At 40.8% G+C, this 27519-nt stretch overlaps 1 protein-coding gene across 1 annotated transcript in view; it reads left to right on the top strand.

Moving 5' to 3' along the window:
- Positions 1-27519, top strand: part of LOC147843282 (uncharacterized) — a 513583-nt gene that overhangs the window by 437633 nt on the left and 48431 nt on the right. Inside the window, exon 5 of the mRNA XM_087262268.1 lies at positions 13799-13870. Coding sequence (XP_087118394.1) covers positions 13799-13818 — 20 coding nt within the window. The 3' untranslated portion in view covers positions 13819-13870. The remainder of the gene's footprint in view (positions 1-13798; positions 13871-27519) is intronic.

The raw sequence follows: 27519 nt of genomic DNA, 5'->3' as shown, positions 1-27519 counted from the left end.
TTTAAATATAATATTAATAATAATCACGGCCATGTCACTGACCCTTATACACATTTATTCTCACAAGCATATAGACACATGCACACTTCAGCAGAGAGAGCGATTTAGTTGTTGACCTTGTGGATGCAAAAAAAAAGGAGAGTTGAAGCCCAGTGACCCATATAGACTGGAAGGAGTTGTTTTGGGGGGCGTTTCTCTTCTCTCCCCTCCCTTCAATTCTCCTTCCCCGTCTGCCTCGGCTCCCTCTTGCTTTCCACTGCACTTATCAGCAGAAATAAGTGCCATCATCAGAGTACGGGATTGATGGCAATCTCAGCATGCACCCTGCTACATTATTTAAACCTGGAGTGGACATCAAGATTTCAGCTTTTGTCTTCAGGTCTTCAGCTGTCAGAGGTCTCAGATCTGTGATTCCTGTTGTGTCATTTAACCAGGCTCCAGCGTGGAGCGGCACAAAGAAGTCTGACAATTTGACAGATTCGAGCTGCACCCCTGTATCTCAATAGGCCGGTCCCATAGAAATTGCATTTTGGCTTTATGGCCACACGAATCTGCATGCAAGATCTTCCAAAAGCAAATCCGCAGACCAAGAGAAAGTGAGTTGGGAGAAAAAGAGAGTGAGCTCTTCACCTCAGGGCTGTGGGGGAGAGTTTGAACAATGTCTCCCCAGGGGGGTGATATTTTATAGTTTGTGTCCATCAGTGGCGTGGCCCGGGGCGCTGGGGTTGACAGTAAGTGCTCTCAACACCGCTGACACTGATTCATCTGAGCTACGACATACATGAGGCGAGGGGAGGAGGGTGAAAAAGGACGAGCTGGACAAAAAAAAAAGAGGAGGTTGTTGGGACGACATCTTAGAGCCCTGCGTGTATCAAACATACCAAATGGTCTTAAGCACACGGCACAGGTTCACTCCTATTTTAAGGATTAGAAAAATGATTGTTGCATCCGGCGCATGGTCCTAAAGGGTTATCCTAATTCTATTAATGAGTTATGAGTGTGTTTTGGATGTAAAGTGTAAATTGTGGTTGCACCAGAAGACGCGTTAACCGAATATTTTCCGTCATTGACAGATTTTTTTCAGCTGTGACGGAAAAATCTGAAGGTGATCCGGATTATGCTGAGGGGGATCTATTGTAATTTGTTGCTAACTGTAATTCCCACTCCTGTTCAGCTGATGGCGATTGTCCTTGTTTTGTCTCCTCTTGTAACCGCTGCGTAGTTGCAAAAACAGACAAACCTGCCAACAATCCCGTTTTTCCCGGGAGTCTCCCGTATTTCAGACCCATCTCCCGCACCGTTCTATCTCCCGCAAAACTCCCGGAATTGCAGACAACTTCATCTAAACTACGTCTCACAGCCAAAAACACGTAGTATATCTTTTGTTATTAACTACATAACGAGAAAGAAGCCTTAAAACTTTCTTTTTTAACTTTCTGTATGAAATGTCAAAGATCAAACCTCCACTAGTTTTTCCTCCATTTCTTGGGTCCAAATAAACTGAAAATGAGCGATTGAACTTCTCCCTCAACTTCCCACTGGCCTGCGGGTAACCAAACACAAGTGAATGCTGCTCTCTCATTGGCTGTTGGCGATCGCCGATGTTATTTTCAGTCAAAACTAGTTAAGGATTGGAAAAACGATGAGGGCATCCTGCACATGGTCCTAAAGGGTTGTCCTTATTCTAATAATGAGTTATGGGTGTGTTTGGGATGTAATGTGCATTAAAACAATCTCCCATTCTCTTTAAGAGTGAGTTGTGGTTGCACCATGGCTTATTCGGAACTTCCATGGTGGACTTTGTAAGCGGAGAAACTTAATTAAGTAAATCTGCTCATGCTCAAAATTTCAAGATCTTTGTGTGCTGCTGCGAATCCCTGTGTGTGTAATAAGCAATGTGTATGCACGTTTTGGACCCGCCTATCACTAATTTACTGATTCATCTGAGCTATAACGTACGCTGAAATATTCGAAGATGATTCCTTGGATTTGCTCAATTATTATTATTTTTTTTGTTAAGAGGTTGTAAACAGTTTAATTGTGTTGAATTTAAACAAACAAATTAGGTTGAACATTAATTAATTAAATTTGTTTGTTTAAATTCAACACAAATAAATTGTTTGCAACAGTTCTGCATGCAACACTTTTTTCAGTGTACATGAGACGTGGGGAGGATAGTGAAACATGATGAGTGGGTCAAAAAAAAAAAAAAAGATGAGAAGGTTGTTGGGATGATTTCTTAGAGCCCTGCATGTACCAGACATGCCAAATGGTGTAAAGCTTAATGTACAAGTTCACTTATGGCTTGTCCGAATTCACTATTTTAAGGAATGTAAAAAATATTGGTGCATTCAGTGGATGGTTTGAAAGCATGGCTCTCAATCTCAATTCCTGGAGGGCCACAGCTCTGCACAGTTTTGCTTCAACCCTAATCAAACACAGCCGATCCAGATAATCAAGTTGTTCAAAACTACTAAAGACTATTAAGCAGGTATGAGTTGGAGGTGGTTGGAGCTAAACTGTGCAGTGCTGTGGCCCTCCAGGAATTTAATATGAGGACATTGTTTTAAGGGTTGTCCTTATTCTATTATTGAGCTATGGGTGTGTTTTGGACATAATGTGTGATTAAACAATTTCCCATTCCCCTTTAGTGTGAGTTGTGGTCGCGTCATGACTTATTTAGACATTACATGGCGAACCTTGTAATCAGAAAAAAAAAGAATGCTTCGGTTTCTTTAGTTTCTTGAATTTTTGTAGATATTTGTGTGCTGCTGCACATCCGTGTGTATGTAATAAACAATGTGTATGCACGTTTCGGAACATCCAATCAGTCAATTGCTCTTTAAATAGCCCAAAAAACAAACAAACAAACTGCGCCATTGACTTTAGATTACATTTACATTTAGTCATTTAGCAGACACTTTTATCCAAAGCAACTTACAAATGAGGACAAGGAAGCAATTTACACAACTATAAGAGCAACAATGAATAAGTGCTGCAGGCAAGTTTCAGGTATGTAAGGTGTAAGAAGCCAAAACATTATTTATTTATTTATTTATTTTATTTATTTATTTATTTATTTATTTATTTAGTTATTTATTTATTTATTTATTTATTTATTTATTTATTTGTTATACAGTTAGCGGCGGAGCCAGAGAGGCAATTGCTGATTAGGAAGGGAAGTGGAAACTAAATAGTTGAGTTTTTAATTGTTTCTTGAACACAGCGAATGACTCTGCCGTTCTGATGCAGTTAGGGAGTTCATTCCACCATTGGGCAGATTGAATGCGAGAGTTCGGGAAAGGGATTTTTTCCCTTTTTGGGATGGAAACACGATGTTCATTCACAGAACGCTAGTTTCTGGAGGGCCTATAAATCTGCAGAAGTGAGGGCAGATAAAAAGGAGAAAAGCCAGAAGTCGCTTTGTAAGCAAACTTTATAGCTTTGAATTTGATGCAAGCAGCAACTGGCAGCCAGTGCAAACGGATGAGTAGCGGAGTGACATGTGCTCTTTTAGGTTCATTAAAGACCACTCGTGCTGCTGCGTTCTGTCCAGCTAAAATATGAACTTATAGTTGGACAGTTGCTCTGTTTATTTCAGTTGCCTCAAAATAGCAACACATCAACAATTCTCCTTAACACCTTTTAAGCACACTTTGCTTTAAACAACATGGCACAGGACATAAAAAAAATCATACCTGCACCAGTCAGGAACTAGCAACACTACTAGTGTTGCGCCTGGCACCACATTGCGCTGGGTATATGATAGGACCCTTTATGTTTTAATCCTCACGTGCAGGACCTTTGTGTTGGTTAGGCCGCCCACTTCGAGAGCAGACCCTCCAATCTAACATGGCATTTCAATTTCTCCTGCACTCCACCAGCTCCGTTCCCTTGCTTCTACATTTATATAGAAGAGGAAGACTGCGAGCTCTAGGCCCGCAGGATACGCATACTAAGCAATCAATGTGTCACCTCTTCTTGACAATCCTTTTTTTTCTCTCCCCATACAGAAGACCTGCTCATTTTTTCTTGTCAGCAGAAGGTAATTTGCTGTATTGTGATTCGGCCCAATAGCTGGGTGATGGAGGTGCATGATGGGTCCACATCCCCCGCCTTCCCCCAACCACCATGCACGTGCACATTCTAGACGCACTCCTCGGCTGGAATAGAGGCACCCCACCCTGAACCGCATCTCCATCTGAGGCTGTTAAATGTGATAAGCGTGGAGTGTGGCACAGGGGCCTCTGATTAATAAAAGATGGGGCTGCTCCGAACTCCCAGGGGGACGTCCTTTCTGAACCGACCCGCCCCGCACACGCACAGACGCTCCACACAATGCCTCCTGCACCCGTACAATAGACAGGAAATGGGGAGCGAGAAGCAATCATGGAAATATAACATTTAAAGCGCCTGTGTCCTGTGTGCCCCTCACATCTACCACATGTGCATTAGAACGGACATCAGTCCGCCTTTTTGGAAATCCCAAAATATGACTAATATATTCAAAGATACATATGCGAGACGGGAGTTTGATACCCTGCTGTTTCAGAGCACATAACGTACATATGTTTTTAGATATTCCCGATTTTCAATGTGTGCACTGATGCAGTGGTCTTCTTATTGTAGATCTATATTAAAGAGAGGAACATTACATCCGCCTGCATATTTATAGGCGAATCGGAGAGCGTTCCGGACGCTTCCATGCAGAGAAGCTGTGTGGAACCATGTCACCTCTTCACTCATTGACATGTAATGGCTTTGTTACCAACAGACGCTTTGTACTTATTCCCCTCATGCTTACAAGCAAAGACAGCATAACCCTGGTTGCCCATGGAGACCAGAGACTTCCCCTTTTCTCCTTTCCTTCTTGAGTATCTCGAATTTAGATGATTCATCCTCTTTATTTTAGGATACAATTGAATAAACTTAAAAAAACTATAGGTGACCCTGGTTTTGTAAATACAATGTAAATAAGCTTTCCATTGATGAATGATTTGATAGGATAGGACAATATTTGCCCAAGATACAACTATTGTAAAATCTGCAATCTGAGGGTTTAAAAAAAATGTAAATATTAAGAACATTGCCTTCAATTTTTTCCAAAATAGCCCTTTAGCAATGCATATTAATCCAAAATTAAATTAGGAAATATCTATAATAGGGCGTCACAGTGGTGCACTAGGTAGCACAATCGCCTCACAGCAAGAAGGTCGCTGGTTCAAGCTTTGGGTGGGTCAGTTGGCATTTCTGTGTCCATGTTCTCCTCATGTTCACGTGGGTTTCCTCCGGGAGCTCTGATTTCCTCCTCAGTCCAAAGATATGCGGTATAGCTAAATTGGGTAAGCTAAAGTGTTTGTAGTGTAAAAGTGTGTATGGATGCTTCCCAGTGATGGGTTGCAGCTGGAAGGGCATCTGCTGCTTAAAACATGCTGGACAAGTTGGCGGTTCATTCCACTGTGGCGACCCCAGATTAATAAAGGGACTAAGCCGAAAATAAAATGAATTAATATTTATAATAGGAAAATCGACATGGTTTTTACTTTAAGGGCACCTATTTACCCCTTTTTTAAGACTTAATATAAGACTTTTATGTCTCTAGAATGTGTCTGTAAAGTTTCAGCTCAAAACACCCATCAGATTATTTATTATACCTTTCAGAAGTTTGCCATTTTCAGCTCTGAACATCTTGTAGCTGTTTTTGTTGCCTGTGCCTTTAATTCTAGTTCTTTGCACCCACCGTTCCCATGTGCCTGTCAGAGTGTGACTCAATTTTCGCATCAGATAAACAGCACAGTGACAGACATGAAGCAGATCTCGCGCAACATTTGTGAGAAGTTTGTCGTTTCAAAGTACACACACATAGTGCACACGTTTAACTATGCAAAGTTTTGCAAGCAAATGTGACAGGATACACGTTAATATCCACTGCTGTATTGATATCCGTTATGTTAATGTAAATGTTAATGAAGCATCCTCTTTTATAATTGTACTGACATGCGGCTGTGGTGTTAACCATAGTAAAATCACTGTAATTCATTACAAACATGCACTGTTTTAAAAACATTCCACATTGATGATGATTGATGATCACAGAGCGCTGAACAGAGCCCTTAATCCTAGTTGCTTTGCACACATCCTGTCTTGTTGATATAATTACAAGCATTACTATGAAAAAATGTTAATACGTGGATGTCAATCAATTCGGTGGGCAGGGAAACCACACTCCTACATCACATTGTGGTCGGGAGAGAATATGGGAGAGATTTGGATCCTATTTTAACGTCAGGAAATTTAAAAAAAAAGAGACTTATTGTGTTTATATCACTCCAATATGACTGTGGACACACTATATCTACACACAGTTCTGTCCAAACAGCTTACAAAAGATGATTTTCATCATAGGTGCCCTTTAATAACCCAATGATTTTTGGCCATAAACAAAAAAAATTGGTAAGTTTGACCTATTTAATATATTTTTGTCTATTGGCAAACATGTACTCATGCAATTTAATACTGGTTTTGTGGTCCAAACTTGCATATAGTAAACTTCACACCTGTGTACAACATTTTTTACAGTGTTATTTAAGAAATGGATGAAGTTACACACACAAATCCTTATTAAATACATGCCTCCATCAGCTACTCTTAAATTGCATTATACTCTCGAGTCGGTCCAGTTGCTGCTCTTTTGTAGACGGTGCGTTTATCTTTTTATAACCCCGCCTCCACCACGAGACCAGACAATAGCAGGACGTTTCTAATTTTCTGCTGGATGACGGCGGTCATACTAAAATGAAATAGGTCAGAGGTCGCTTTTTCTGAATGTGATTTCTGGGCACATGGACCTTTCCCTTTTGATAAGCTAGAATGCCTTAATTCGAATCCAGTGAATATTGTCTTGGCAGTTGGAAAAAAAAAAGAGAAGCTGAATGAATTTCATATGACAACATTATAAATTCAGCTTTACGATCCGCATTTTGGAATTGTATGTCAACCTTTGGGTTTATTTACTTATTCTGTAATGAGTGAGGATGCAGCTGTTCATGCGCGCCTCTGATATTCATGTGTCTGTGTCCCTTTTGACCTCATCAGCGAGCTCCTCCCACTAGCCTCAGCTGAAATAGATTGATATAGCCCTGGCATGAATATGTATGCAATATGCACATTGACTTGAACTTGGATTTGACCTTTGTTTCCATAAACAATATACATATACACACATGAGCCACTCACTCAAGGATATTGAAGCACATAATGCGTTTCCATACTTTGATATGTATATTTTTTCTCACATCCTGTCGGTATATACACCCACAAACGATATATTTGTTGACCTTTATTTTCATCAGTGAACTATGGTACTAACCAAGCTACAGTGGTTGACTAGTATTCTCACTAAAGGTGGCTTTTAGTAGATTTTACTTTTATTTTTTGTTAGATAGATGGATAGATGGATGGGTGGATATGTAGATGAATGGATGGATAGATAGATAGATAGATAGATAGATAGACAGACAGACAGACAGACAGACAGACAGACAGACAGACAGACAGACAGACAGACAGACAGACAGACAGACAGACAGACAGATAGATAGATAGATAGATAGATAGATAGATAGATAGATAGATAGATAGATAGATAGATAGATAGATAGATAGATAGATAGATAGATAGATGTACAGACGGATGGACGGATGGATGGATGGATGGATGGATGGATGGATGGATGGATGGATGGATGGATGGATGGATGGGTGGATGGGTGGATGGATGGATGGATGGATGGATGGATGGATGGATGGATAGATAGATAGATAGATAGATAGATAGATAGATAGATAGATAGATAGATAGATAGATAGATAGATAGAAATAAGTATAACATTTTTTATCAAGAAGCAAGTGGAAATTCTGGGCGACATTTTATTTAGAGTCTTGTGAAACCTGACGTTATTTATGTTGTGATTCATTTGGAATAATAATAAAAGCTTTTATTGGCAATATTATTCAAAATCTAATGACAATTATTGACTAAAATTCAATGTGACTAAACTCAAAATGTCAAATTGTCTGTAAAATCTAATTGCTCTTCCTGGAAAGGTTTTGGCAAAACCAACTGCAACAGCTAATGGAATTCATGCCAAAAAATTAATGACAGTTCCTGGCAAAAATAAGTAATGGCATTGGTTTGGAACATTTCATGACAAATTAAAAAAAAACGACAGTTTTTGGTTACACTAATCATAAAACCCAAGGAAATTATTGACAAAATCTGATTGCAATTCCTCTCAAGAGAGAACTGTATTTATGTGTTTGACATTTCTCTCCAATCTGAAACCAATCTAAGATGATTCGCTCTTTACGAAATGGTGCGTTATCCTACTGAAAGTAGCCATCAGAAGATGGGGACACTGTGGTCATAAAGAGATGGACATGGTCAGCAACAATACTCAGGTGGGCTGTGGCATTGACACAATGCTTAATTGTACTAACAAGCCCAAAGTGTGCCAAAAAATATCACCCACACCATTACACCACCACCACCAGCCTGAACTGTTGATACAAGACAGGATGGATCCATGCTTTTATGTTGCTGACGCCAAATTCTGACCCTACCATCCGAATGTTGCAGCAGAAATCGAGACTCATCAGACTAGGCAATGCTTTTCCATTCTTTCGTCTAATTTTGGTGAGTCTGTGTGAATTGTAGCCTCAGTTTCCTGTTCTTAGCTTATAGGAGTGGCACTCGATGTGGTCATCTGCTGCTGTAGCCCATCCGCCTCAAGGTTAGACGTGTTGTGTGTTCAGAGATGCTCTCTTGCAGACCTCAGTTGTAACGAGTGGTTATTTGAGTTCCTGTTGCCTTTCTATAAGCTCGAACCAGTCTAGCCAGTCTCCTCTGACCTCTGCCGCTCATTGGTTATTTTCTCTTTTTCAGACCATTCTCTGTAAACCCTAGAGATGGTTGTGCGTGAAAATCCCAGCAGATCAGCAGTTTCTGAAATACTCAGACCAGCCCGCCTGTCACCAACAACCATGCCACGTTCAAAGTCACTTAAATCACCTTTCTTCCCCCTTCTGATGCTCGGTTTGAACTGCAGCAGATCATCTTGACCATGTTTGCATGCTTAATTGATTTTGACTCACTACCATGTGATTGGGTGATTAAAAATTTCCGCTAACGAGCAGTTGGACAGGTGTACCTAATAAAGTGGCCGATGTTAAATAGAGCAGAGTTTTTCACAGTAATTCCTATAATATTTTTTTCTTCTGGAGAAAGATTTATTTGGTTTATTTCAGCTAGACTAAAGCAGTTTTTATTTTTTTAAACCATTTTAAGGTCATTATTATTATCCCCTTTAAGCAATCGTTTTCCCCTTGTCTACAGAACAAACCATCAGTTTGCAATGGCTTGCTTAATTAACCTAACTTGCCTAATTTAAGCCTTTAAATCGCACTTTAGGCTAAACACTAGCATCCTGAATATATCTCGTAAAATATAATGTACTGTCATCATGGCAAAACAAAAGAAATCAGGTATTAGAGATGAGTTATTAAAATGATTATGGCATTCCTTTAAAAAAAAAACTCTCCGTCAAACAGACATTGAGAAAAAACATATACAGAGTGGCTGATAATTCAGGAGGGCTAATAATTCTGACTTCAACTGTACTGTATGTGTATGCTGGCATGAGACTCCATTTCCCAGAGATCAGCACAGCAGAGTAGGTTGGTGTTGCCATACTCTCTTAAACTGCTGCCCTGGAAGGTCATTGCTCACAGTCATGTGAGAGGCCAGTGCAGCCCCCTGGGCCCTATGACAAACAGGGCTGCAGTGCTGAGGTGTGTGTCAGGGGTGTTTTTCCACAAAGCATTCTATAAAAGTGTAACCGCTCCGTGTTTGCCCTTTCCTCCCTGTACGCACGCACTACTCAGCCAACAGGCCCCTAAAGAGCTCTTAAGAAATGCTGAGCCAACAACACAAGCTGGCCCTGCTAGCAACTCGAGTAATTCTCTTTCTCGTGTTTTCTTCCACTTTTCTGTCCCTCGCTTGTGCTGAATCACATGGTGGTGGGATCAGGAAAGGCGGTGCTTGTTTGGGGCCCGAAGCTAATTATGGAGCATTAGAGCAGGGCTAAATAAATGTGTAGTGTTGCTAATTACGTGCCAGTGAAAACAATAACTCTACAACAGATCCCCAAGGGCACAAGGGGGACGAGAGGCTCTGGGAATAGAGGGCCTTGGCATTGGGCCATCGGCGCCCCCTCCTCCAGCCCTCCAGCTACCTCACCCAGCAGCACTGAGAAACACATGCAGCCTGGCATCGGCAACTTGTGTTTGTGCATGTGGATGAGCGTGCATATGCGCTTATATGTGTGCGACAGAGCTTCTAAACTAATGGTGCGCATGGGTACTTGACAAGTAACCAATGAAAATATATGTTTTAAAAGAACTTTGTTATATTTACAGTTGAAGTCAAAATTGTCCCAGCCCTCATCCAAAATTATCCCAGTCCCAGCGCATTTTTTTTTCTTTTTCAAATAGTTCCCAAATTATGAATTTTTGTTTTATTTCGGCTAGAATAAAAGCACTTTTAAAAAAATTCATATCAATATTATTAATCCCCTTAAGCTATATTATTTTTCGATTGTCTTCACAACAAAACACTGTTATATTGTCACAGGTGCAGATTCACGGACGCATCACTGTATTTTGTATGACTCCTTAGACTGGTTATCTCTATATCAAAGGAGAAAATTTCATCTGTACTTATTTATTTTAAAAGCTCTTTTAGGTAAATTACCATTCTATATTTTTAATTTATTAACATTTCACACCAACAATCAAAATACTAGATCTGGTTCATGTATTCGTCTGATAGTTATTTTCAGAACTTGGCAAACGTGCTTTTTCCGTTCACGCTCCCAGGGCTTGGAATGACCTGCAAAATCAGCTCAATCTTGACACTCTTCCGACTCTGAGTACTTTTAAACATCTTTTATACAACATTTTAAAGGACACCTGCAATTGTTTGTTATGAGCTGATGTTTTTAAGAATGGTGATTTTGTAATTTTGTGGTATTGTTTGTGATTTTTATATGAAATTTTATGTGCTGCCTGCCATCTTGACCAGGTCTCACTGGAAGAAGAGACAGTACTGTCTCAATGTGATCTCCTGGCTAAATAAAGGAAAATACAATGGTTTACCCTAATGAATTACACCAACCTGCCTAATTAACCTAGTTATATCTATATCTAATAAAATATTACGTAGTGTCATCATGGCAAAGATAAAATAAATCAGTTAATAGAGATGAGTCTAAAAACTATTGTTTAGAAATGTGTTGGTAAAAATTTTCTTTCATAATTAATATGCAGAGGGGCTAATAATTCAGGAAGGCTAATAATTTGTACAGTCTAATGTTAGAGAAAATATTAGGGATCACTAACTTTATCTTTATCACCATAAAAATTTCCTGTTTTGTGACAGAAAACAATACAAAAACTAAGAAAAACAGCATTTAAAGCACTTTATCTTCATCTTATCTTCATCTTCATGTAGTGCTGTGTATTTTATATGAAATCTCCATGACTTGTCAGACTTGTTGGACATTTGAAGTAAGTAGGGGTGTCAAACCATTCGTTCATTCATTTTTCTGCGGCATAGTCCCTGATTTATCAGGGGTCGCCACAGCAGAATAAACTGCTAACTTTTCCAGCATATGATTTACGCAGTGGATGCCCTTCCAGCTGCAACCAAGTACTGAGAAGCACTCATATACTCTCACATTCACACACTTACACTATGGCCAATTACATTAATTCATTAATTAATTCATTCAATCATTCATTCATTCATTTTTTCATTAATTCATTTTCTTTTCAGTTTAGTCCCTTTTTTTTTTAGCCAATTCGCCCTGCCAGGACTTGAACCAGCGACCTTCTTGCTGGGACGCAACAGTGCTAAGCACTAAGCCACCATGCTGCCGCTGTCAAACCAATGGACAACAAAACGTAATAATTAAAAAAAAATGAAATATGTGAAAAATTCTGAGAGAGACACTTAGCAGCTGCACGTCATGGGCTTCATAGGGTCCTAATGAAAGTTTTCTAAAAGTTCCACTGGTTAGTCTACATTCCTACTCTCACCTATGGTCATGACCTTTGGGTCATGGCCAAAAGGACAAGATCTCAGATACAAGCGGCTGAAATGAGTTTCCTTCGCAGGGTGGCAGGGCACACCCTTATAGAGCAATGAGGAGATCTGTCACCCGGGAGGAGCTCAGCGTAGATCCGCTGCTTCTCCACATCGACAGAAGTCACCTGAGCTGTTTTGGATGCCTTCTGGATGCCTAGGTGTTCCAGGCATGTGCCATCGGGAGGAAGCCCCAGGGAAAGCCCAGGACACGCTGGAGGGACTATGTCTCTCGACTGGCCTGGGAACGCCTCGGGATCCCCCTAAGGGAGCTGGAGAAAGTGTCTCAGGAGAGGGAAGTCTGGGGTTCTCTCTTAAGACTGCTGCCCCCAGGACCCGGCCCCGGATAAGCGGTTGAGAATGAATGAATGAATGAATGAAACTTTTGTAATTGCTAATTAAAAATGTAGTGTCACACCAAAGGACTTGGTTGTCAGTGACAACATTTATAAAGTCTCTATGTTTTCAAAAATACATGAATGAAAAAGATTGCCATTTAGGGCGACACGGTGGCTCAGCTCACTGTCACTTCACAGCAAGAAGGTCAAGTGCAAGTCTCAGCTGGGCCAGTTTGGGGTTTCTATGTGGAATTTGCATGTTCTCCTCGTGTTGGCGTGGGTTTCCCCCACAGTCCAAAGACATGCACTATAGGTGAATTGAATAAGCTAAATTGGCCGGAGGGTATGCGAATGAATGAATGTTAGAGTGAATGGGTGTTTCCCAATACTGGGTTGCAGCTGGACTGGCATCCGCTGCGTAAAACATATCCTGGATAGTGGCGACCTCTGATGAATAAAGGGTTTAAGCCAAAGGAAAGTAAATGAAGATTGGCATTTAATAAAACAGACACTTGTAAGATTACGCCTGAGGTATTATTTAAGGATTCTTTTTATTTTATACGAGCTGTCATTTCTTGAACTACACTTGAGACAGTCAGGAAAGTTTTGAGACATAGCCAAAAATAATTAATATGTAATAACACAACTGTTTTGTTACAAGTGTTCCATGTAAGACAGAGAAATCTATATTTATTCGTTTATTTTCATTCAAGCCCTTATTTATCAGGGGTCGCCACAGCGGAATGAACCGCCAACTATTCCAGTATATGTTTTACTCTGCGGATGCCTTTCCAGGTGCAATCCAGTACAGGGAAACACTCATAGACTTACACATTCACACACACTCGTACACTACGGTCAATTTACAATCCAATTCACCTATAGCTCATGTGTTTGGACCGTGGGGGAACCCGGAGCACCCACACCAACACGCATTTTAAACTATGACAATACTAATGAAATTCATTCTTGCCCTGTATGACAGTGAAAATCCAACAACCAGCATGCAAATATGCAGCGCAGCAGCGCCAATGTGTCCCTGCCACCTTCACACATCCCTGCATTAATATACATGAATTAGTAATAGCACAATTAGACCAGGCCTGTACGTGCCTGTACAGAAAAAAAAACAAAACTCGCTCACTCTTCTGACAAACTCATATCCCCAAACTTTCCAATACTGTCCCATAGCAGCTGTTTCTTTTATGTCTCACACGTCTGTCTCTGTGTTTCTCTGTCTGTGTGTCTGCGCTCTAGGTTTGGATCCGCTCTTGTGACGGGAGACGCTGTTTGAACGGTGCACACTGCTGGATCTCCGGTGGCCTGCCGGTACGTACACCCGAAATTCCCAGCAGCACCTGAGTGAATGAGGCTAACATGAGTCTTTACACCCGTTTAGACCACACATAGGACATAAATGACAGCGTCACATCACAACCTCCCTGTCAAATCCAAAAGTACCAGAGATCCAATCAGACACTATCCTGCTACCAAAAAAAATGACAGTAGATCTGAAACACACTGACACACTAACTCACAATGGCCTCTCAGGTTTGATTTTAGATAGGAACAGCCAGAAATGGTGTGATACATGTGTCTGAAGTGTTAGTACAGGCTTCACACACACACACTGGTGGACTGCTGGTCTCGGGTCTAGGCCAATGCTCCCTCAGCAGAACTTACGCACGCACATTGCTGCAGAGTCTCTCTGTAATCCAGTCGTAATGTAGTGCTAACATTCTGGCAAACACACACTGCCACAGGCTCTTATTGATCATTTTACTCGCATACAGATACACACAGTCTCACACTCACAGGTGCGCTCGCATACTCCATTTTGGCCTTGTGGCATGTTTTGCAATACTGGCCCAAGGAAGTGCAATCTTCTTCTATTCGTTCTCCTTGTTTCTTGCACCCCTTTATCGTGTTCATCTTTTAATTCCCTCATATTTCCCCCCCTCCGCTGACTCGGATTGCTAATGATCCCTTCGTTTTGACGCTCTTCTACATCAGAGTCTCAAGGGAGCCATCTCCGTTGCGCTTTTACTAATTGTCGTAATTTATTGACTTGTTAAGGTTTTCTGAACAATTAATTCTGTTTTCTGTCCTCGACATTCTCGCTAATAGGTTTTAGCCGCTTTTTCTTTTTAAATAGAATGATATTTGCTGATCATTTATTACAAAATAAGGCCATTCAGTGCATTATTATAGCATTTATGAATTGACACAGTTTCAATTTACTAGAACTTCTATGTTAAGTATGGAGTTAAAAACATGCCAAAACAATCTGCATTTGAGTTGTGTTCATTTGAATTATTTACAATTGTAATTTAATAAATCTGAATTTTTATATGCCGTTAACATTTTTCGGACGTGATTATGCTAAAATACATATGTTTAATTGTACATTAGGCTATATTTAGAAAAAAAACATTTGTTTTTACCTATTTCCAGACCCCCCTAAACCCCAACCCTCGTAATTCACACCCTGTAATTCGTCCATATCTATAAATCAAGCAGTGGCAAGTGATTCTTAGTTTGACGTTTCGATGATGGTCTACTCTTCCCTGTTGATCACCCCTGACCTACTGTCTGCTGAATCTGAATTTCATGATCTGAATTTCTGGTTTTGAATTTTAAGATTTGGAATTTGATGTTCTGAATTTCTTCATCTTGAAAACTTGAAACTGTATTTTTACAAACTGGATATCTAAAGTTGATATGTGGATGATCTGAAGTTTGAAAATACATCTATAAATATTCAGCCTTGAAAAAAAATCAGTTGTCTTAAATTTCTGAAATTCAATATTCAAGTTATGAAAATCAAATTCAAATTAAGAAATTCTAAATCAATTTAACGACATATAAAAATTCCGATTTATTATATTACAATTGTCAATAATTCAAATTAACACAATTCAAATTCTGATTATTTTGGCATATTTTAAGCTCCATAGCTGCTTTGACACATACTACATTGTAAAAGCGCTATATATATATATATATATATATATATATATAAACATGAATTGAACTAAATACTGAACTATTTTTGTGTGTTTATTTATATGACGTATGTTTTTCTAAAAATACAGAGTATACTCAACAGTAAAATTGCATAAAAATATGTTTTATTTGATATAGACCGTTTTGAGGGATGTAAACAATAACAATGGTCCTAACAAATTTCCTGTTTTACATTTTTAATTTCTATAGCTTCCGAGAATCCATTGATTAAAAATTCCAAGTGTTAATAAATAATCCTATGGCAGGTGTTTTAACGTAAAGTTATCATTGAACTGCCTCTTGTTACAGTTATGAAATAGTTTGACAACAAGCAGGAACTTTTCTTGGACCAATGACACCACCACATTGAATTGGTCTATGCAGTATCCATCACTCAAATATGTCCTAGTGGCCAAAACCCTGTTTTAAACCGAAATGATGAAGGATCTGGGAAAAGTGTATGAGGAAAGTGTTTGGTATTTTTGAGTCACAGCACACCTCAATTGGCCTAATGTAACACCTACTGCAATGAATCAGACACGGGTAACATAATCACGCTAATAACCTGCGGTGTGTCTGTGTAAACACTTAAAGGGATAGTTCAGCCAGAAATAAAACTCACCCCAAACCTTTTCTTGCATGAAACACAAAATATTTAACAGATATTTAGCAGATTGCCCAACTTGCAGTTTTATCTAAACTTGAGAAAATCAGCTATTACCATCTGATAGATAACTCTAGATAGATAAGTTTTAGAAAGAGTTTGGAACAACTTTAGAAATTATTGACAGTATTTGTCGGTGAACAAAGTTTTTGGCAGTCTCAACACTCTTCAACATATTTGTATTCATTATTGTTTTTGGTTTAGATGCTAGTTGGAATTTAAGGCACTACACTACATAAAATTATTCTCTTACTTAGACTTTTTTTGTCTTGTTTCTAGTCCAAATATCTGAAAATTCTTCAATCAAGCAAAATATTCTAGACAAGCAAAACATATTGACCTGTTTTAAGAAATAATATGCCACAATTAAGAGAGGCTTTCCTTAAAACAAGCAATATAATCAGCCAAATGGGGTAAGCAAAATAATCTTGTTTTTCTTTTTGACATAAGATTATTTTGCTTACACCATTGGCTGATTATTTTGCTTGTTTTAAGGAAAAAGCTTATTATTTCTTCAAACAAGACAATGTGTTTTACTTGCCTAGAAAATGCTTCTTGACATAAGCATTTTTAAATATTTGGACTAGAAAGAAGACAAAAATCTAAGTAAGAAAAGCAATGCAGTGTACAGCTAGCAAGTTAGCACCTTGAATGTGTGTGCTAAAGTGTACTCAAAGGTAGAGACAGGGCTTGCTTCATTCTCTAGATTATGGGACTGATAGGTGATCAGTGGTTTAACATCCTACATCAGTTCTCTTCATTATGGCCTGCAGGCTAGGCCTGATCCTCAATCAGCCATGAGCACGAACCACAGTGCTGCCAAAATACACTTTGGTCAGGATCGATACACTTCCCCTTGGGCTCTTGAGCCTTATCCCCCATGGTGGAGTGGCAAGACAGGCCTGATTTTTTAAACAGCCCTCGCCTCCTCCATTGTTCTCCACTGTAGGACCAGTAGCTCTTCTGTTGAGTATCCAGAAGAAGTGGCAAAAACATTCAGTCAGTGGAAAGTTGAAAGTGCCTATACTCCAAAACTGAGGAACTGACACATGTCCAGTGATTAACATCCCATTTTTTGGAACATTTCACCATGATCCATTGGTGCACCATTGGGGTCTACGAAAATACCAGGCACCAGAATCCTCAAAGTGACCCATGATTATCCTCAAGGCATCAGATCTGCTTTAGGACTGATGTTTTCTCATTATGAATTCCCTTCGGAAGTGATCACCACCTTATTTAGCAGGCCTCCTCATGAGCGAGAAGTCATCGGGTGCAGCCATTCTCAGGTAAATTTTATGGTACGCGACTCCATCCCCGTCAACCACAGGCGCTTTTTTTTTCCTGGAGAGAATAAATGATAATTAAATTTACAAAGCAATCAGAATTAATCGCGTACCATCTCCCACAGCGATTACACACCTCCGCCTCCCCCCATGCACACATATGCTCATTTACTCAACAGGCCAAACCTGTGCCTGTTTTCGCTCCTACGTTACCTCTCTCGCCCACTCCCTCTCTCTCCGTAAATTATTTCGTATACTTACGGCGAGACTCATTAGTCACCCCTCCCTTCCGCGGCTTAACGAGAAAGCGATTAGAATGCATGTTAACGCAGTCCCAATGGCTGCTCCTGCTCGCTTCTCTACGTCCACACCACACTGCTTTACCTTCAGCACTGCCTCCTTCTGCCTCTCTGTGAGATCTCCCCTTCTCTCCCCTCTACCTCTCTCTTCTGTGGCTGCAGCCTCTCTCTCCTTTCCTCTCTCTCTCTCTTTCCCTTTCCTCGTCCTCTCTGCAGCCTCTCTCTCTCTTTCCCTTGCTCCTCCCTCTCTTAGAGCTGCAGGCTGCTGGGGGTTTTAGACGGATCACTCTCACAATGCCTGATCAATACAGCTATTGATCGGCTGGCAAAATGTTTATAAAATCATCCTGGGCAACCAGAGCGACGGGGTGGAGAGGAGGAGCGCGAGCAAGGGGAGGGCCGTGAGGGCGATGCCATTCGGCCAGGGTGGAGGAGGCATCATGCCCCTGATTGGTCGCTTCGACGCCCGCCTTGCCAGGCAACTAATGGGGTACGTTGTTCTGGCAGGGTGCTTCCTGCTCCCATTCCTGCAGTGCTTCGGCAAACTTTCCAGCCCCATAAGCTGCTGCCACCATCACTGCAGCAACGGCGGCATAGTTTTTACAGCCTGCCGTTGGCTGCCAGCCAAACTGTGACAGCGCCCACCCCTCCCATGAGTCAGTAACCTTCATCTGCATAAATTAGCAGGCGGCAGGCAGTGCCAGGCTCTTAACGAGCCCATGTCATGTCATGTCGTCCCTCCTCCCCTTGTTCGCTTCCTGCTACACATCTCCAGGCCCACCTACTTTGCAGGATCCCTTTGGCATGGAATACCCCCTGGACCCTGTTTCATTTCAACCGGCTCTCTGTGTGGCTCCTGGGACCCTGCTCCCACTATATCAGCATTATCAAACAACACGTCCCCACAGATCCCCCTGCTCCCGTGTGAGCTGGGAGATCTCAGACTAAAACACACACCGAGTGCTGCCCTTATCCCCAAGCACAAGACGATCGTACTCAAGTGGTTCCTACAGACAAGCCAGCAAGTTTTCCCACCTCGCACTTCGCAGATGCTAACCACAGCATACCTAGCGCACAGCTAATCGTTTCATCTCGAACACCATTCATGATGAAGAAGGACTCGTCCTTGACATCCTCAGAATCCTGACAGTAAAGGATCATTAGCATTCATCAGTCATTCATCAGTCTTTGAGGAATACATCTGATCTGCAGCCCTCACAATGATAATAGAAAGATAGCGGAAACAATCAAACTGCTGCATCAGACTCTGCTAATTCTTGCCAAGCATAGCAAAGCTTAGAAAGTGGATATAGAGAGGAAGTTTATTGCACATTACTGAACTTTTGCACAGGACATTTTTATTTTTTAGACACAAAATCCCCTATCATGCACTCAGAAATAAAGGTACAGGAGCTGTCACAGGGGCAGTACCTTTTCAAAAAGTACATATTTGTACCTGAAGGGTCCATAATGGTACCTCAAAGGTACTTTTTTAGGTACATTTGGGCACTAATATGCACATTTGAAGAACCCCTGTGGACTGTTTGAGTACAAATATGTATTTTTTGAAGAGGTACTGCCCCAGTGACAGCTCCAGTACCTTTATTTTTGAGAGTGTGTGGTGTATAGGGTGGGTTTATTTATGCACGTCAGAATTTTCATATCAGCCAGTCCTTGTTTAGATGAAATTCTTAAGCAAGTTACAAGGTTTTTTTTTTTTTTTTTTTTTTTTTTTGCCAAATTCTTCCAATTTTGTTTTCTAATATATGGCCAACCTGCCAATAGAAGACATTTAGTAACATACAGCATCAGAGACATCTTGTCAACGTGTAACTAGCCACTCCTAGGTACTTACATGTGCCTGTAATGTTATTGTTTTTTTTTATTGTTTTTTTTTTAAACTTAATTAGTAACGAATTGTTTAATATATGGGTGGTGCAGTGGGGAGCGCTGTCGCCTCACAGCAAGAAGGTCGCTGGTTTGAGCCTCGGCTGGGTTAGTTGGCATTTCTGTGTAGAGTTTCCATTCCATTTTCCCTATGTTCGCGTTGGTTTCCTCCAGGTGCTCCGTTTTCCCCCACAAGTCCAAAGACATGCGCTATAGGTGAATTAGGTTAGCTAAATTGTCTGTAGTGTATATGTATGAATGGGAGTGTATGGATGTTTCCCAGTGCTGAGTTGCAGCTGGAAGAGCATCCACTGCGTAAAACATATGCTGGATAAGTTGGCGGTTCTTTCCGCTTTGGCAACCCCAGATTAATAAAGGGACTAAGCCGAAAAGAAAATGAATGAATGAATGTTTGATAAAGAATTACAGTGTATCCGATCATCCCTGCTCCCAGAGTGTAGTGGCTCTAGTGCTGCTCCTCTGACACTTTCCTAAACACTGTATTTGATAGCCTAGAGCAATGACATAGGTCAAACCATCTAGGGGGTCTGTTTAATTGAGGTGATGTATTTAATTAAGCATAAAAGCAACATATCTCCCCACTAATTGGAGCAGAGATGGTCTCAGCATCAGGCCTGCTGTGAAATGCGAACCCTTCTGAAATGTATTCATTTTAGCATGAACTGCCCGATCATTTGAGAAGTAAAAAAAACCTAAAGCAGCAACCCAAACACTAACACTTTCTAACACTCTTGTTTGAACCTCTTTGTTTTTAACTACGTTAAATTTGAAGAAGTTCAAGTGTCACTCTATACATAGCCACTGACATTATCAACAGCCAAAAGAGCAAGGGTTTTCTCCTAAACCAGGGGTGACCAAGCTCTTTCCTGCATAGTTTAGCTCCAACTTCATTCAACAAACCTCCCAGCAATCTTTTTGTTTGTTTGTTAGTTTTTAAAAGATGTCTAATAGATGTCTAATAGACGTCTAAACATAGTCGTCTTGGCTAAAACACGACTAAACTTGGGCTGTCAGTGAAAATCTAATAGACGTCTAAGAAAGTGCCAAAACTAGCCTAAGTTTAGCCTTGTTTTAGCCAAGCTCTCAACATTTAGATGTCTATTAGACGTCTATTAAACACAAACTTGCTTGATGGGCTGCCTGGAAGTTTTTAATATACCTAGAAAGAGCTTGATTAGCTGGCTCAGGTGTGTTTAATTGAGGTTGGAACTAAAATATGCAAGACACGATCCCTCCAAGACTGAGTTTAGACACCTCTTTCCTAAACACTTTCTGCAATAAAGGTACAGATACTGTCACTGTACCTTTTCAAAAGTTGCATGGTTGTTCCTAAAGGGTCTGTATTGGTACATTTAAGGTACATGCTAGTGCCTAAAAAGCACATGTAACATTTGAAAAGGTACCACACAAGTGACAGCATTTGGACCTGTTTTTTTGAAAGTGTGCCTTTTAAAAGTTAGATATGATGTTTATTTTGGTATGCAAACTATGGTTGGTTATATTTAAGGTGCATTTTATTGTTTGCACTTAGAATTATACAGCGTATTCCTGCTTTTCTAAAACCATGACTCTTTTGGCTTGCCAGTTAATACAGTAAATATTAGTAACCACTGTACTAGACAGAACCAGTGACTACTGCAGGTGACCGATGCATTGATAGAAGGCCCCAGATCTGTATCCTTGACTCCAGTTGTTGTCTTGTCCCATCGCTCCTTTCCTGGTTTTGTTCCCTATTTTCTCTTAATTATTTTCTCTGCTTCTCTTCGCTCACATTTTCCTCTTTCATACCCCCCCTCCTCTACTCACGGTGCATAAGAGGGTGTTTTATTTATTCCATCAGAATGCAGAGGGGCTCGGGGTGTGCGTGCCTCACACAGAAATCAATTTCAGCTCAGCCAGTGGAACCAAACAAAGCGCCATGCTCACCGTAGCATCCATGTGCGCTCACGTAACCTATCGCGCTCATCTCTTCTCTACTTCCCTCCCTCCTTGGGAGACATTTTGTTCTCACTCTACCGCCATTATTGTCAATCACTGAGCACGAGTGATGAGGTGTGAACACAGCTGGCAAATGAGTGATGGCCAAGCGTATATCATTAGCAGCAAAACGAAGGAAACTCAAACAAGAGCGCTTGTCTGTTTGTAGATATCTCTTTAATGAGTCAGAGTTGAAGATTTCTCTCTTTTTATCTTTCTCGCTCTCATTCTTCTCCCCTGTCTCGTTCTTTCTCTTTTCTTTGTCTGTCTGAGGACAATTGCATTACTCATAGGTTGCTCCTACACATCTCAAGAGGCTTAATAGGGTTCTGATATGTTCCATTCTGTTCAAGTAACATGGTTTGTTTTACTATTTGCTTTTAGGTTTGGTTTATATTCATTTACTTATTCATGCTTGTTAACGCATATTTCTAATCAGCCAATCACATGGCAGCAACTCAATGCATTTAGTCATGTAGACATGGTCGAGACAATCTGCTGCAGTTCAAACTGAGCATCAGAATATGGAAGAAAGTTGATTTAAGGGAGTTTGAACGTGGCATGATTGTTGGTGCCAGCCGGGCTAGTCTGAGTATTTCAGAAACTGCTGATCTACTGGGATTTTCATGCATATCCTTCTCTAGGGTTTACAGAGAATGGTATGAGAAAGGAAATTTATCCAATGAGTGGCAGTTCTGAGGGTGCAAATGCCTTGTTGATGGCAGAGGTCAAAGGAGAATGACCTGACTGGTTCGTAACTCAAATAACTACTTGTTATAACTGAGGTATGCAGAAGAGCATCTCTGATAGCACACCACGTCCAACCTTGAGGCAGATGGGCTACAGCAGCAGAAGACCACACCGGGTGCCACTCCTGTCAAGAGGAAAATGAGGCTACAGTTTGAACAGGCTCACGAAAATTGGACAATAGAAGAATGGAAAAACATTGATGACTGGTCTGATAAGTCATTATTGCTGCTTAAACATTACTTGAACAAACTAAATATGGCATTAACTACATCAGGGGTCTCAAACTCGCGGCCTGCGGGCCATTTGCGGCCCTCAGTGCAATATTTTGTGGCCTGTGCCACAAAACTGACAGAATCAGCGAAGCGGGGAGAGAGAGCCACCCCGCTCCGCTGATTCTTTCCGTACACATCGGTCACTGGCATTCCCCGCCCGCCGTGTCACCACGCACCCCGCCCCTTTGTTAGACGCTGTGACGGGCGGGAAGTGTTAGGAGGGAACTTGCGTCGGCCAGAACCAAGGTAAGCTGTTCCCGCCCCTGCCTGCCACTTAGCTACCTATCTGCAGCCTGCCACCTACCTAGCTACAGTCTGAATCTTATATATATATATATATTATAGGTAGATACAGACTGGTACAGACTGATGTGACTGGAGTGGGGTGGGGGTGTTTTATTTATACATATATATACACCTTTTTTTAGCTGAGGGAATGGAAGTTTTGAGTGAGTTCCCCCACTTTTTTCTGTGTGAGAAGTTATTCTCCACCTTGAACTTCAATAAGTCAAAGTACAGGTCTAGACTTAATGATGATCATTTTCAAGCCATACTGAGGGTCTCAACTGCTTCCGCTCTAAAGCCAAATGTGGTTCATATTTGTGAGAAGAAGCGCTGTCAAGTCTCTGGCAGCAAGGAGTAGGCAAAAGATGCCATGTTCAGAAGAACAGTTCATTATCTTCACTCAATGTTCTATTAATGTTCAGGACACTTCATGTTCAGAAGAAATAATTAAAACTGTTAATAATGACATTTGAGGACTTTTTTTTTTGTAAAATACCTTATGCAGCCCAGCCTCACCCAGACTTTGCCTCCTGCGGCCCCCAGGTAAATTGAGTTTGAGACCCCTGAACTACATGAAAGCATAAACCCATCCTGCCTTGTATCAAGTGTTCAGACTGGTGGTGGTGTAATGGTGTGGGGGATATTTTTGTTTTGTATTGTTGCTGACCATTACCATCCCTTTATCACCACAGTGTACCCATTTTCGCCATGTCATAAAGCGTGAATCATCTCAGAAGGTATCTGTGGAAAATTTCGAGTAACTTGTTGAATCTATGCCACAAAGAATTAATCAGGTCTGAAGGCAAAGGAGAGTCTAACCCGCTACTAGTAAGGTGTACCTAATAAAGTGACCTGTAAGTGTATATTTAGAATGCAGACTTGTCAACATTGTTCAGGACCATACCAGTTACCATCAAGGCAAACTATTGTCATTGTTAAGATGAAAAAAGTGATTCAGTTGGCGGAAGGCACTTTCATTGCTCTTTCTGGAGACCTCTAGGCATCAGTAAGTTACCAAAACTACCTTGGTGTAACAGTACTGTTAATCAATTGCAACTGGCATCTCCACTTATTCAATTTAGGCAAGTTAAAAATACTAGGATCTGTTTTCTTAAACTAGATTGTCTTTCAATAGTTCATTCATTTTCCTTCGGCTTAGTCCTTTTGTTCATTAGGAGTCACCACAGCGGAATGAAACGCCAACCTATCCGGCATATGTTTTACACAGCGGATGCCCTTCCAGCTGCAACCAAGTACCATACACACTCATTCGCACACATACACTATGGCCAATTTAGTGCAGTTTAAATAAATTTACCTATACCACATGTTTTTGGCCTGTGGGGGAAAACGGAGCACTAGGAGGAACATGGGGAGAACATGCAAACTCCACACAGAAATCCCAACTGGCCCAGCCAGGATTCAAAATACTGACCTTCCTGCTGTGAGGGGACAGTGCTAACCACTGAGTAGGGCTGCTCGATTATGGGAAAAATCATAATCACGATTATTTTGGTCATAATTGTAATCACGATTATTCAAAACGATTATCAGTTCAAGTCAAAAATTTTCGTCCTCCTGTGAATTTATTTATAAATATAAATATTTCCCAAATTATGTTTAACAGAGTTTTTTTTTTACAGTATTTCCTATAATATTTTTTTTCTTCTGGAGAAAGGCTTATTTGTTTCATTTCAGCTAGAATAAAAGCAGGTTTGATTTTGAAATCTCTTTTAATAGCTCAATATTATATATGTTTGATTGTGTGCAAAAGAAACTACTGTTATACAATGACTTGTCTATTTACCCTAATTAAGCCTTTGAATGTCACTTTAAGCTGAATACTAGTATCTTGAAAAACATCTAGTAAAATATAATGTGCTGTCATCATCGCAAAGATAAAAGAAATCAGTTATTAGAAATGAGTTATTAAATCTGTTATGTTTAAACTCTGCTTTAAGCATCTTCACTGTATTTTTGATTTTATTATTGATTAATGATAAAAACAGTCAGCAGCAGCTGGAATACCGCACGCTGTCACTTTAAGAATAGTGCGGCTCTGATATGGTTTCTCTTTCACGTGTCTTTTGATTCTCAACTTGTTAGTTTATTACACAAATGAAGGTTAATATGAATAATCACTAAACACCGTGCTCTGACACAAGTGTGCATGTATTTGACCATTAAAGCGCTTACATTAAGATCGCGTTAGATGTGTGTGTGCTCTGCTGTCTGAGGCTAAGCGCGGCGCACGCGCAAACACACACACACGCTACCTGTTCGAGGCTAAGCACGGCGCGCACACACACAACAGCACGTAATCTTTTGCACTTTTAAAAATATGAATGATGCGCATACCTTGCTGCAAAAGTTACATTACAGCACATGCTTTTAGTCATTTTCACGTGGAACTGAGCTTTGCAGAGGCAAAGAGTTTTCACACGTGTACAACTGGAAAGAGGGCGGTACGTGATGGAATAATCGTTTATCTTGATTAATGGTTTTTCATAATCGTTAAAAGCCAAAATCGAAATCAGATTTTCGATTAATTGCACAGCCCTACCACTGAGCCACCATGTCGCTAGATCAGGGGTCACCAATCTTGTTCCTGCAGGTCGGGTGCCCTGCAGGGTTTAGCTCCAACTTGCCTCAACACACCTGCCTGGGTGTTTTAGGTATACCTAGTAAGACCTTGATTAGCTGGTTCAGGTGTGTTTGATTAGGGCTGGAGCTAAAATCAGGAAGAAGTTTGGTGGTCCCTGCCCTAGATTGTCCTGCATTTCCTTATTAAATGTCTTTAATTACAGTTAAATCTTATGTTTTAAATTTGCAATTAATCTAAATAAATCAAAGACCTTGATTGCGATTAAAATTGGCAACGCTAATCTATTGACTATAAATATATTACTAAGTTTATTTGATTTCATGTGCATATACATGCACTGCATGAGTCATAAACCTGTGTGTTAACGTGTGTTTGTCAGTGTAAACGTGTCCTTGGATGTGCTGAATAGTAAATAAGTGTTAAAGATAATACGCTTTTGTGGACCGCTGCATAGAGGCCTATGGAAGCCACATCTCTTCCTTGGTCTATTTTCTCCTTCTCTTTCTCTGTCGCTCTGCTTAATGTGAGTTCTGGATCAGCCTTATTCCTCGCTCCACTTTTATTGATTTCACCGAGAAATAGAGGGAGGAAGAAAGAAAGGGCCTTTTCACCAAGAAGTTAAATGGTCAAGTAGCGGGTGGAGGGTGGCTTTCACCACTTATTGACGAGGTGGAAAAATGTCACTATTATGGAGGCCCTTTCAGGAGATAGCGAGCTGATTGGATGAGTGCCCTGGGGTCAGCCGGAGCGCATTCCTAGCGCAACCAAACAAGTGTGTATAAAAGGCCAGAGGATTCAGTTGAACATGTAGAGGTGCCTCTTCACCGGTCGGCCTGTCTATTAGATGCGGCCAGACTACTGTCCAAGAGCACAAGGGCGATGTGCCAAGTCACTGACTGTCTTTCTTCAGGGTCTCTCTGCGGGAGGCAGTCTTACGTGTCTGATCTTGCCATCCATGATCAGTGAAAGTGTTTGTTGCTGTTCTGGCCTCTGTGGCTTGTCTGAAGACAGACTCAAAGGAAGCCGATGCCTGATGTGGCTCGAAAGCCTCCAGCATGGTATGCCAACTGGACGCGTGTGGCTGGCGCTTAAAACTAAAAATGAAGTGCTGTGTGGGTGCCCGCGCATGAGACGAATAGGTTAATAGGAGTACGCAAGAATCAATGGAGTTTTAGATAGTGAGAGAATAGTGGACATAAACGGAGGTGGAACTCCTGAAAGACTTCTGCCGACCTGTGGTTAGGGGTTCAAATATAAGTCACTCGTGTGGCTCCGGGAGTTTGACGTCAAGGCCTTTAATTAGGCAGGCGCATCATCTGGCCAGCCAGTCCCCGTAGAACAAGACTAGAGCATAGCAAAGGTCAGTGTGCCACACAACAGACACTGGATGGCTTAATCTGAGGTGAAATGGTTGGTTTTCTAAATTGATTCCAGTTTGGCAAAGACAAGGGCTGTCTTGTGCTCTAATTGAGCCACTTGAAGTCTCGAGCGGAAAGCGGGAACCCTCTCTGAGGAAGGGCTCATAAAGCAGGACACATGAACAAACAAAAAATTGTTCAGCTGACATCTGGAGCAAAGCTGTCTCTGGGTCTCTGCTGCTGCTGCTGGAACACCAGTAGGCATACAGCTCAAACTCACACTCATTCACACATGCTCGTCCCACTGTTTGGGATTTGGTTACTAATCTTGCTTCCAGATCGCTGTCAGGTTGCGTTGGCCCAATGAATCTTCAATCCCACATAAATCAACTAACATTAGTTTAATTTTTATGGCTGTTTTTCTTTACAATAAATGACACTTTAAAATAGAATTAATGGCATAACTTTGTCAAACATTAATTTTATTATCATTGAAGATCAAATTTATTATAGATTAGCACATCTTTAAAACATCATTCATTCATTCATTTTCTTGTCGGCTTAGTCA

Source organism: Danio rerio, chromosome 7 (assembly GCF_052040795.2).
Source record: "Danio rerio strain M-AB ecotype USA chromosome 7, GRCz13ab, whole genome shotgun sequence".
Taxonomy (NCBI): Eukaryota; Metazoa; Chordata; class Actinopteri; order Cypriniformes; family Danionidae; genus Danio; species Danio rerio.
Note: the sequence above shows the minus strand (reverse complement) of the source record. Positions and strands in the feature narration are given on the sequence as shown.